The 12,627-nt window shown below is 38.0% G+C and overlaps 1 protein-coding gene across 1 annotated transcript in view; it reads right to left on the bottom strand.

The window, feature by feature from the left end:
- Positions 1 to 2,036: 2,036 nt before the first annotated feature.
- The window catches only part of LOC107751877 (growth factor receptor-bound protein 10-like), a 120,084-nt gene continuing 109,493 nt past the window's right edge, over positions 2,037 to 12,627 (bottom strand). Inside the window, exons 9-19 of the mRNA XM_016567644.1 lie at positions 11,200 to 11,315; positions 8,999 to 9,073; positions 8,415 to 8,552; positions 8,082 to 8,192; positions 7,797 to 7,895; positions 6,539 to 6,616; positions 6,008 to 6,124; positions 5,739 to 5,805; positions 5,302 to 5,389; positions 5,106 to 5,199; positions 2,037 to 3,030 (exon numbers count right to left, since the gene is read on the bottom strand). Coding sequence (XP_016423130.1) covers positions 2,884 to 3,030; positions 5,106 to 5,199; positions 5,302 to 5,389; positions 5,739 to 5,805; positions 6,008 to 6,124; positions 6,539 to 6,616; positions 7,797 to 7,895; positions 8,082 to 8,192; positions 8,415 to 8,552; positions 8,999 to 9,073; positions 11,200 to 11,315 — 1,130 coding nt within the window. The 3' untranslated portion in view covers positions 2,037 to 2,883. The remainder of the gene's footprint in view (positions 3,031 to 5,105; positions 5,200 to 5,301; positions 5,390 to 5,738; positions 5,806 to 6,007; positions 6,125 to 6,538; positions 6,617 to 7,796; positions 7,896 to 8,081; positions 8,193 to 8,414; positions 8,553 to 8,998; positions 9,074 to 11,199; positions 11,316 to 12,627) is intronic.

Raw genomic sequence — 12,627 nt, 5'->3', positions numbered from 1 at the left:
AAACAAGGCTTGAATTAACTTAACTGACACTGAGAAAGATATTCAAGTGAATAATAATAATAATAGCGCTGATTTAAGCTCTGCTGTCTATTTCTGTGGTTAAATCATCCAATGAGATCTAAGTAGTACCTGGCAGACTGAGATCATATCCTTATTACACGGCTCTCTGAAATACTTGATTTTAATTAGGCAATCTCCTCCTTGAAACATAATCAAATAGTTTCAGTAAATCAATATTTCATGTTCATTTTTTAATGTTCTTTTTATTGGTAAGTAGCCGTGTAATAAGCAGCATAATGTCCAGTCAAAATAATCCCCCTTTGTATCAGGATTGACCTTAATTTTTTTTTGTGAAAGCCAGCTGATTGTACATGATCCCTTACTTAACCGAGATGACATGAATTATATCTATCTTAGAATGAACAAACAGCTTCATGTTACTTTGTGACATAATTAAAACTACTTTTTTCATAGACGACAATAGGAAATTTGCAAAATAGACCTTCATCGTGTTGACACCTTTTAATGTGAATGGAAACAAAGCTGTTCAATGGGCTGCATTGAGCTGTCTTAATGCCTATATCATGTGTTAACTTGTGTTTTTGTCCACTGGAATTTTTCTCAAAAAGATGTGTTTTCAATATAGTGTCAGATTAACAACACAACACAACAGTACAACCCATTGAACAGGCTTTACTGACTCACCATAACTAAGGACTATGCAGATGGTGTTCTACAGAAGGATGTTGACGAATAATTAGTGTTAAACAGTTCAAGAAAGGGGGTCTAGTTAACTGAGGTCCAAAAATTCACAAAAATGTGGAAGAAAATTATTGAACAGCGCTGAGAAAAAACGAATCTAAATTTCAAGTAATCAAATCCAGATAAATAAATAAATTTGTTGAAGTAATACTTAAAAATGATTGCATCATTTGCATTTATCTATGTACTGGTCTCTTGGGTGAACTTGTAGACATGGTGGCTATGCCCTTTCTATCTAGTTTAATACAATATAGGTACAAACTAAAAACATGGCTCTTTCGTTGCATTGCGTCACAAGTACAAAAAAATATCTTTACACATCCGTTGTACCTACTGCTACCATGGACAAGGCAGATTATAAATTCGAACCCCATTTTTCTGTGGGTGTTCTTAGCCCGGGCTTCACAGTGTGCTGTCCTCGAAACAATCTTTCGAAACATGGAGAGAAAAATAGAAAGTCAACAACAAAATAGACTGGAGCTGGGACTGAAAATGACAGCAGTTCTGAAGATTCCAGTTTGTTGTTCTAGCTCCTGATAGACTGCAACCCACAGTGGAGTTCCCAGCAGAGGGTTTAGTGGTTATTAATCACTGAACTCAACAGACTCCTCTTTAAAATCAAGGCACCGTTCCTAAAGGATGTGGTGGTGATGTCAGGCCATGTTTTTGTACTCATGTTTAAAGGAATAGTTCATTCAAAAACTAAATTTGGCCATAATTTTTTCACCTTAATGTCCTTCCAAAATCGTATGCTTTTTTTTTTTTTCATTTTCTGGAAGCGGATTTGAGTTAGACGTAAGCTTGGCTTGCAGTCAAAATTTCAGATGCTTCCTCACCTAATGTATCATATGGCAGTGTTTTAGTACTCAAGACTCGACTCTTGAGTTGTAATGCACACGGAAGCATTTGGACTTGGTCTTGACTCGGACTCAACTTTCTTACTGTCTCCAATACAATACTGTCGTATGGCTTCAAAAGACTTGAAATATAGCGCATGCGCTGCATTTAATACTTTCATGGTGTTTTTTGTCCTGGAAACTAACAGCCGTGGTCTCTATGAACTGTCTATGACAGGGGTGCCCAAACTCGGTCCTGGAGGGCCGGTGTCCTGCAGAGTTTAGCTCCAACTTGCCTCAACACACCTGACTTCAAATTTCTAGTATGCCTAGTAAGAGCTTGATTAGCTGGTTCAGGTGTGTTTAATTGGGGTTGGAGCTAAACTCTTCAGGACACCGGCCCTCCAGGACCGAGTTTGGGCACCCCTGGTCTATGACATACATTTGCTTGGCAAATTTATCTTATTGTGTTCTACAAAAAAAAAATAAAAAATAAAAACAAACTTTTAAAATGTAATATTGTTTTGGTACAACAATAGGGTGAGTAAATAACCCAATTTCATTTTTGAGATTAACTATTCCTTGTAGGAGTGAAGGGACATGTCACTTCTTGGTATAGCCAGTAGAGAGCATTGCAGGTTATATTTTGTGAGGGGGAGAAACTAAAAAAAAAAAAAAAATTACACAAAAAAGAGGCCAAATGCATTATGCATGAGAGTTCTTTGCTCAAGAAAATGAGCACATAAGAAAAATAAGACAAGTGGCTAAATATTCTAGTGATTACCGGTGAAAATGATCGAAAGCATGAATTTAACGGCAATGTCTTTTCACAGTACTGAAACCACCAATCGGCTGTCCACATCTCACAGGACATTCTAGAATCAAATCTGCTTGATTTATGAAAGCAACAATTGCTATAGCTTGCTTGTTCCTGGTTCATGAGTGCAAAATGAAATCAAACGTGATTTACGAGTGTTCCGCTGGTCTTCCCAAATCATTATCTGCACGATTAAGACCGTGGATCCTGAAGACTCCCTCTGGATGATTGTCCTGAGAACCTGCTCTGGCCACGGTTGAGTGTGCAGGTGGCTGAGAGGTTCATCAGCAGCTAATACACAAGCTTTATTTCCTTTATTTCTTGCTGGTCCTGTTTGTGTTTGTTGTTTTGATTTTCTCTCCTTGATAGCGAGCTGCTCTTGCAGTGTGCTTTTTCTCCAGCACAGCATTACACCACAGCACACGACGTCTGAGTGTTTGTCTTTAGGCGGAATCAGGCAAACGGAGGTCATAAGGCCACAGTGGTGCAGGGGTGTTTAAGTTTGCAAGGCAGAACTCCTCTGTTCAGCACGTAAAACTCCACCAGCTGGATCAGGTCCGTGAATTTGGTGGCGCCGTCATCAAGGCTCAAGAACATTTGACCATCTTCTTCACACTGAAAAAAAGGAAGATTAGTCAAGTGATTTATATAAACCATTTAATATGTGCTGAAAACTTTTTATGCATTCTCAAATGTGTCAGGCTGCAATTTCATTTCATGCAATGTAAATACACCTAGTATTCTAAACCGTCAGCTTCTACGGTGAGTTTTCTCTACTGGCAGAGCTACGGTTTGAAAAGATTCGTGCTGAGCATGTTAATTGAAGTCATGCTGACATGTGTCACGTATCCGGTCCATGAACTTCCGTCTGCTAGCCATCAGAGGTCACCCTTTCCATTTCATTGACTCTCGCACTACACACTGTTGCATATCACCCCGGACTACATATCCCATTATCCATTGCACTGATGACACACACAGTTGATTGCACACAGCACTGATTGCACACAGCTGTAATCAATCACACATCCCCTATTTAACACTCACTCTGATCCCTTCCCTCTGCCGAGTATTGTTTAGCGAATATCATTGTTTAGCTGATAGCTACCTTACGGAGCCTGCTTAGTTTTCCTAGCCTTAGCGGAGTCTTGCTTTGTCTGTATTCCTATGTTCTGATCGTTGCCTGTGTACCTGGATTTATCCCTCTTGTCTCTTGTCTCGCCCTGTTGGATTCCGTTTGCCGTCGACTGACCCTCGCTAGTTTACCGGATTGCCCTTGCCTTGTCTTCTCCATACCAGTTTGCCATTGTCTGACCCATGCCTGTTTCTGACCACGCCTGTGAATTCATTATTTTTAAGTATTAACTACATTTTCTAAATTATGAACGTGTTTTAAATAGGCTACAGAAATTGAATAAACTGTAAATTAACATTAAAAGTTATTCAACAAAACATTATTTAGTCAAGAGCAGTAAGGGATTTTGTCTTTTGTTGTTTGATTAACATTAATAAAAGACGGCACAGCTTTATTAGGCTGCTGTCACAAGACCTATTTCACGGATTCAATACTGATACTCATTAACTTAAGATAAAACCGACAGTAGCCTGCCTTCTCAATGTGGTACTGGCAGTGCGCGCTTTGGATGTGACTGTACAAACATTTGTTTATCTTAATGATTTTGTTGTTTAATGTTAATTTAAAAATACTATTGTTGGTTCCAAACATATTAACTAATGTTAACATATGGAATTTTATATGTTGAAATGTATCAATAAAAAAATTGACCATAAATTGACCAACTGTCACGTATCCGGTCCATGAACTTCCGTCTGCTAGCCATCAGAGGTCACCCTTTCCATTTCATTGACTCTCGCACTACACACTGTTGCATATCACCCCGGACTACATATCCCATCATTCATTGCACTGATTGCACACAGCACTGATTGCACACAGCTGTAATCAATCACACATCCCCTATTTAACACTCACTCTGATCCCTTCCCTCTGCCGAGTATTGTTTAGCGAATATCATTGTTTAGCTGATAGCTACCTTACAGAGCCTGCTTAGTTTTCCTAGCCTTAGTGGAGTCTTGCTTTGTCTGTTTTCCTATGTTCTGATCGTTGCCTGTGTACCTGGATTTATCCCTCTTGTCTCGCCCTGTTGGATTCCGTTTGACGTCGACTGACCCTCGCTAGTTTACCGGATTGCCCTTGCCTTGTCTTCTCCATACCAGTTTGCCATTGTCTGACCCATGCCTGTTTCTGACCACGCCTGTGAATAAAGCTTGCACATGGATCCGCACGTCTCACGTCTTGTCTGCCCCGTAACAACATGCTTATAGCAAGATACCTGATTAATAACACAGTTTAAAAGCTCAACCTTTTGAAGTTTAACTCTATCGCCCTCCTGGAGTATTGAGGTTTGTTACAGCAAAGCAAGAATGCTTATTATGTACAGCATGCTGTGCACTTGCAATGCATTGATCAAGCATTTGCATCTGCACTCTTATGTGGAGGAGGTTTCTTGTCTTTCACACTCATTCTCAGCAAGTTAAAGGTGGTATTCAATAAATCTAATGCATACTTGGAATACTTGAGAGTATTTTAAGGAATGCCAAATGTGCATCAGCATACAAAGTGAATATGCTATATGTGTTCTGAGTGCAAGAAAATTATAAAATCTCACCGGTAAAATCTGGAAATGTTTGATTTTCTGGTGGTGACACAGTGTGAGTACAAACGCCTTAGGATTGCTCTGGCTATCCCTCAAGAGAAACATTCTGTTGCACAAAAGACAATTAAGTGTAAGTATATACTGCATAGTTAGGACAGAGAATCATCCAGAATGTTGTTGAGAATAACTAATGAGCTATGATATGTACCCATCCACTCTGCCCTGCTGATGGATCATCTTGTGGGACTCCTCCCGTGAAATACGACCGTGAAACCAAAGCTGAGTTCTGTGGATAACTGGATCAGAGGAGATACAAAATGCCTTTAAAGGAAAGATGCCATTGAATGTGCACAGTATTCCATTGAAAACTGCTCACTTGTCTTAAGCAAAAATCGTTCCTTTTTGCCTTGCCATCTCAGGAATAATTTGCATTTTAAAGTATATTAAATTGGGTAACACTTTAAATTATAAAAATCATTCACAATTTTACTGTATTTTTGATCAAATAAATTTAACCTTGGTGATAATAGGAGACTTCTTTCATAAACATGATAAAGCATGATTAACTATTAATTGCTAGTGTAAATGCATGTCACAATAATGATAATAATCAACAAAAGACATTAATTAAACACTAGAAAGTACCTCCGCTTAATGATGAGGGGTGTAATGGGCTGGGGCTTCCTAGGATATTCATACGCTGACTTCTCTTCTGAAAAAAGACAGGGAGACATAAGCCACACAATCAACTTTAACATTTCTACATCATGCTAATTTGAATACAAGTTTAAACAGTAATTCAAGCATGTTACTGAAAAAAAATACAGTTATATATATATATATATATATATATATATATATATATAAAATCAAATAATTAAACAATCAAAACAAATATGATTATTGGAACTGACTCTCCAGGCATGTCCCTCTTCCATGGCAGCACTCTGAGCCTCCACGGGATTGTCAATCACTCGGCCTATCCTCCCTGAGAAATCCATGGCTACAAGAGAGTTCTCTGAGACACTCCTCTGGAAAAGAAGATCGGAAGTAACAATGACTGCCAATGAGTTGCCATATTACAGATGTGTTGTATTTTGCTAATTATCTGGTCAATATCTAGTACATGTTCTAAACCAGTAAGTAATAGTCAAAACTTTTTAAGCATAACATGAACATAGATGAATTGTTGTGGTTTGTTTCCTTATCATTTGTTTTTAAATGACTTATTTTTCATCTCTCTCTCTTTTTTTTTTTAATTGTCAGCATTGCATAATATTCATAAGACAAGCTGTAATAATAACTTCACTGCCAACACTTCAACCATCATTCCATAATGTGAGATCATGGCCCACATATTGACACATGTCTGATTAATGCTCCATCTGTGAGGTAGAGAAGAAGAGAGAGAGAATGCAGGAGTAGGTTAAGAGTGAGTATCTTACCACAGGCGCTGAGAAGTGTGAAAGCAACGTTTTTCGCTGCTGGGGGATCTTGTAATTTTGATAGAGTAAAATTCCATACTATAAGGAAGAAAAATTTAAAAAGTGTTAAAGAGTCAAAAAAGAATGATACTCTTTAACAAAACACCAGAATAAAACATTACGCCAATATACAGAGCTATTCATTGCATTTTCCTCAAAGTGAAATGATGCTGCCTGAATTCAGAAATGTGTTCGACCACAATGATAATTTGCTCCTCAAATATAAGCTCATGACAGCAGAATTAGACGTAAGTGTAAGGTACACATTGCCATAACTGTATTTTAATCAATTTGTCCTCTTTTCTTTTCAGTACACAACATAATGTCTTACACCATTTATGTCTGATGCATAGAACATCACTGCATTATGTCTGTCACAGATGCTCTAGATCAGTCCAAGAAAAATACTGTGCAGATGTTAGATCAGCCTGGAAAAGTGTGAGGGTTCTAGCTCAGCCAGCGAAAGAATGCAGATTCTAGATCAGGCAAGGAAAAGGTGCAGGTTCTAGATCAGCCTAGAAAAGAGTGAGGGTTTAAGGTCAGCCAGGGAAAGAAATGCAGGTTCTAGAACAGCTAAGGAAAGAGTGCATGTTATAGATCAATCAGGGAAAGGATGTGGGTTTCAGATAAGCCTATAGAAAAGGGTATGGGTTCTAGATGAAAGGGTGCATATTTTAGAATAGCCAGGGAAAGTAGGGGGTTCTAGATTAGTCAGGGAAATCAGTAGTTTCTAGATTAGCCAAGAAAAGAAGATGTTAGATCAGGCAAGGAAAGCAGGGGGTTTTAGATCAGCCTGAAGAGGGTGAGCATTCTAGATCAGCCAGGAAAATTTCACAGGTTACTGCAGATCAGATAAGGAAAGGGTACCGATTCTAGATCAGGTGTGATCTAGATAAGCCAGGAAAAGGTGTGGGTTCTAGCTCAGTTAGGAAAAGCTTAGGTTCACTGAAGAATGGAAAGGGTGCAGGGTGTGCAGTCAGTTAAAAGTGGAGGTATCAGATCAGTCAGTGAAATTGTTCAGGTTCTAGATCAGTCAAGTGAAGGGTTATGGTTAAATACCATAACCAGGATAAGGATAATCCAAGGAAAGGGTGTTTGTTCTGGCTCAGTCAGGAAAAGGAGACTCAGGTTCCAGATGAAGGGAAAGTGTGCAGGTTCTAAATCAGCCAACGAAAAGGCGCAGTTCCATCAGCTAGTGAAACGGGATTCCACTACCAACCTTGAAGAGTCTGAAGGCTGTCATCCAGCATGTTCTGCTCTGCTCGTCCTCTGCGCACAACATCCTCAGTTCTTTCACTTCATTCCTTACTTTGTTAGGCTGCAAATTATCATAATGCACAACATTAGTCCCTCTGCTGACAAAACCTTTGTGAGATGTTTAACTGTGTTTTTCTACACATAATGTTTAAAGCTTTTTAGGCTGAATTTGAGTTGAATGTTTAACATTTAACTTTTCAGAGCTTATCTACTTTAAGAGTTCTCATAACAGACCACATAAACTTACTTTTATGCAGAATTCAAAGTCAGTCGGTGCATTGTGCAGCTTTCTCCCCGTTATTACTGTAAAGACATTGCTGTCCTCCAGGTCTGCTAGTAGCTGTAAATGCCTGGGCTCCTGTGAAAGATCAGCCAACAGCTCATGTCATTTAATGGATAAGGAGGGGAGAGGGCACTAAAAGAGCACTCAAAAATGGGGGAGGGGTCAAATCTAACCAGCACCTGATGACATTAACAGAGGCTTGTACATGATATAGACTGGTAAAGCTGTTTTACCAGTCTGTTTTTTTTTTTTTTTTAGTTTAGGGTTGCCATTTCACCAGTATCAAAGTTAACTCACCTTTGACGTTCCTTTTGTTGAGAAGTACAATCCTGACCGTCTTAAAAACACATACAGTTTCTTCCATGATTTCCTGGCCATTTCTTTCACATACAAATATCCCTGGATCTCAGGACAACTGCTGGAGTTTAAAAAGTTCTGGAGGAAAAAGAAGAAAATAATTGAAAGTTCGATAAATCAAACAGTCAGCTAAGATTTGTGGTTTCCTTTCAGTGTGAACTATTCACCACTAGGTTTTAACAAAGGTCTGAATGTGCTAATAAACCACTGATTAAAAGTAATATTTTCTAAACTGGATATCCAGGAAGGTTATGGGGGATACGGGGAAATAAGCTAAATCTGACAAAATGCATGTATATTTAGGGAAATGTTATTTTGTAAAAAATAAAAATAATAATAATAATATAATGTAAAATAATTAGTCAATTATGAAAAATAATTAATTGTGTGTGGTGTATCTTTGTTCACTAACAGTCGTCAGCTAGATATTAAGAGAGGGGTCTTATCAAGTAAAAAGTCAAAGATGTATGGGCTGATGTTAGATCAGGGGGTGATGGGAAAGAGAACACGTGTCTATGTTGTACCTGCAGGAGCTGGGATGGGGGGATGGTCCCACTGGTCTCCTGACAAAAGGCAACCATTTGCTCTGGGAAGAAGTTCTGTCGAAAAACATGTTTTAGCTCAAGGTTGTATGATTTTAATTTATCTTTGTACTTTGTCAGAATAGTCATTCCCAGCTAAATCCTTATCCTCTAAACACATAGTCCATTAAACTAAATATATAGTCCATTTAGTCTAAAATACACAGCCATACGAATTCAATGTTATATAACTCTTATTAGTAGTATCATGCAAAGTTAATCCTTGTATAAATGCTCTGAAACACTACCCATAATGCTTATTAAATGAAAAAAAAAGTCTACTACTACTACTAATAGTAATAGTAATGCAAACTAACAATAAGAAATTCTGTGTGATTAAAGACATTCATCTGCTTGTGTAACATTTTGCCTCAGCACACAGAAAAAAACAATCTTCAACAAAGAGAAAAAAAAAGCCTGTCTTTAGTGGTTAAGGTGGATGAAAGAAAAGAGCAATTATTCGAAATTAGGTAATACTTTAGAATGGGGAACACTTATTCACTATTAACTACGACTTTTCCCTCAGTAAATTCCTAATTTGCTGCTTATTAATAGTTAGTAAGGTAGTTGTTAAGTTTAGGTATTTTGGTAGTGTCAGACTCTGTTCCATGTTTCGTGTGTGTCCTGCTCCCCATGTGCCTTCCCATGCCCTTATTTGGTTTGTTTCCTGTTCCTCCCCTGATTAATTAAGTTGATTTCTTCCCAGGTGTTTCCCTTGATGTGTCATGGCTCCCAGGTGTGTCTCGTCATCCCCTCCTCCTGTGTGTGTGTATATAAAGTGTTCCCAGTCCCTAGTTCTCTGTCCGATGTTGAAGGTCTTCGTGTGAACGTCTTCCTGTGTTCGTCTCCCTTGGTTCCTTGGTGCAAATAAAGTCTTGGTAAAGCATTCTCCAGCGTCTCCTCGTCCCTCGTGTGTGTGCACCGTGACAGGTAGGATTAGGGATGTAGAATAAGGTCATGTAGAATAAGGCATTAATATGTGCTTAATTAGTCCTAATAAATTGCTAATATTCTAGTGATATGCATGCTAATAAGCAACTAGTTAAGATACCCTAAAATAAAGTGTTACCCGAAATTATTCTAAAAGCTCATTGGTCCAAAAAACAACAAAACAATGAAGTATTACGTAATCTTTTAAAAACATAAGCATGCCACCCATTGACTTTCTTCTACTGATTTTCTACCAGCACAAGGAATTTCAGGAAATTTAATACAAAGCTTTGCATAGCTCAGAAAAATAAATAAATAAAATACAATAAAATAATAGCTTATATTAGTTACAGTGCACATAATTACTTCAAAGTTAGATGAAAATCATTGGTATAGCATTGTATATAACCTGAGCCATATTAAAAGATAAACTACAGTAAGATGAAACCAGATCCAAGTTTATCGGAATCCAGTACTCCAAGGAGCCACATTTAGCTGTTTCAGGCTTAAATTCTTCTCAAATGGAAATACACATCATCATACAAATGACAATCCCACAATCTACAAGTGACTGATCAATCATTGGGTGACAAACAATTTGGGGCAAACAGAAAATGTTGCTGACCAGCGTGAGAATCTTTACGAAAGTCACACTGTATCTGATTGTGTATTTAATACAATTTGTTTTTTATTCATTTTATGGAAGCACGGACACTTTGCTAAGTGCAAATAGAATGCAATCTGATCAATCAAGGCGCATGAAGTGACTGTGTAAATAGGCCCAAAGAAAGTGTTATCAAAGATTCTATAGTCAAGAGTGTACTTGTGTTACAGCAATTTAAAACAGTGTCAAGGGACAAACTAATTGTACGGTTAAAGCACAGATTTCCTTCTCCAGCTGAATTTACAAGAGGACTGAATGTTTGTGAAAGTGTTTGATTACCAGCCCAAACAGTAAGAGGCATGGGTTTCTTTTGGATTGTGTGAGAGCAGCTCACTGAACTGGAATCATGTCACTTGATATCTGCATCTACCAAATAAGACTGAAAACAGTCCATTAATGTGAGGAGCTTTCCTTTAGCGCTAATCCGCGTCACGTTACTTATGTACCTACTGACACCTGCACCCACACTAAGAGAAGGAAACAAAACATAATCTACAATCATATTAACCTAATTATGAAATAGTTCAAGTGAGGTCTTGGATTAACTTACCAATGGATTTTTAAAGAATTCATATTTGGCATAGTTCTTCCTGAAGAGAAATTTACTCTCACTGGTCATTGACGCCTGCACTTGGACAACCAGTTCATGGTCTTCTAAACATCTTTCTGTGGAATGATGGAGAAAAAAATAAATCAGGTCAAAATGAGTCACATACACACTGTATTCACTTCAAAATCTGTATTACACTTGTGAAAAGGTCTGTGTTTATAGACATATGACAAAAATGCATCTTTGTAACCAAAACGTGGTGTAATATTTGCATCTTGAATGACATTGTCGGTTAGCATTCATGCAGGCAGACAAAAAATAAACAGGGTGAGCATTCCCTGCCTGATGAAAAGAGAGTTTGTCTGGAGGAGATAACCCCCCTGCACACCACCTCTCTCTCCCCATCCCCCATTCAGCTTAACCAGTACAGGGACTTACTGACTTAAAAAAAAAACTCCATGTGATCTGTGCATAAATCGATCTCTATTTAGTTTCCCTGTCTTTCTCACAATCTCTGTCCTACCGGTCTGAATGATGGTGTAGCTAATGCTGCCCATGAACGCTCAAAAACCTAACTCTAAACCCTTACATGGACATGTTCTTCATTCAACTGTGGAACTGTTCAGAGCGCTTGTCTGGCAACAGGAAACTATAGGGGGATAAGTTCCACCAACCCCACAAACATCCTCAAGTGGCGATCATACTTTTCCATTTTTCATTCCATTTACTTCCATTCATTTGCATTTGAATATGGAAGACAGGAAAAGCAAACTCATGCAAATTTTGCTGCGTTCCAGAGTTCAAGTTTGGTGAGCTCTGCCCTGCAAATTTGTATCACATGAAGACGTGTAACCAATAGAAGATTGATATATCACGATGTGACCTCTTACACAGTGCTTAATTTGTAAATGAATAATTGCCGGATCCAAAACAGCAATTAAAAGGCGCTGTGACCGACATTGAAAATACATCTTAAGTTTTCCCGGAATATTCAATGACGTCACTAAACGGTGATGCCACACTTCTAAGAGAGCATCGTTCACAAGTTTCTGCATTAACCTAACTAGGGCACAGCTTCAAACCCTGGGTCAAAAATGAGTTACCAGGATGATTTTAGGAAAATGTATATCTAAGATACATTAAAATTAACAAAATTAGTTTTCATAAAAATAAAATAAAATCATAGTATAGGTATATATCTGACTTAAGTAACAGTTTTAATTAAACGCGCATTCTTGCTTTATTTTACAAAATCACAAATGTTCTGTTATTTTGAGTGTGCAAAAATAAAAGTGCTTTCGAATTATGTCTTACTCTTATCTGTATGATTAAAAATGATGTATTTTATGTTTCAGCTGTTCGATCGCGCCGGCGCCTTGCGCGCTCACACACCACATATTCTAGCAATTCAAACTTACATCGCAGTCT

This window comes from Sinocyclocheilus rhinocerous, unplaced genomic scaffold (assembly GCF_001515625.1).
Source record: "Sinocyclocheilus rhinocerous isolate Xijiao unplaced genomic scaffold, SAMN03320098_v1.1 scaffold752, whole genome shotgun sequence".
NCBI classification, from domain to species: domain Eukaryota; kingdom Metazoa; phylum Chordata; class Actinopteri; order Cypriniformes; family Cyprinidae; genus Sinocyclocheilus; species Sinocyclocheilus rhinocerous.
The sequence above is the reverse complement of the archived record's forward strand: the minus strand, read 5'-3'. Positions and strand labels throughout refer to the sequence as shown.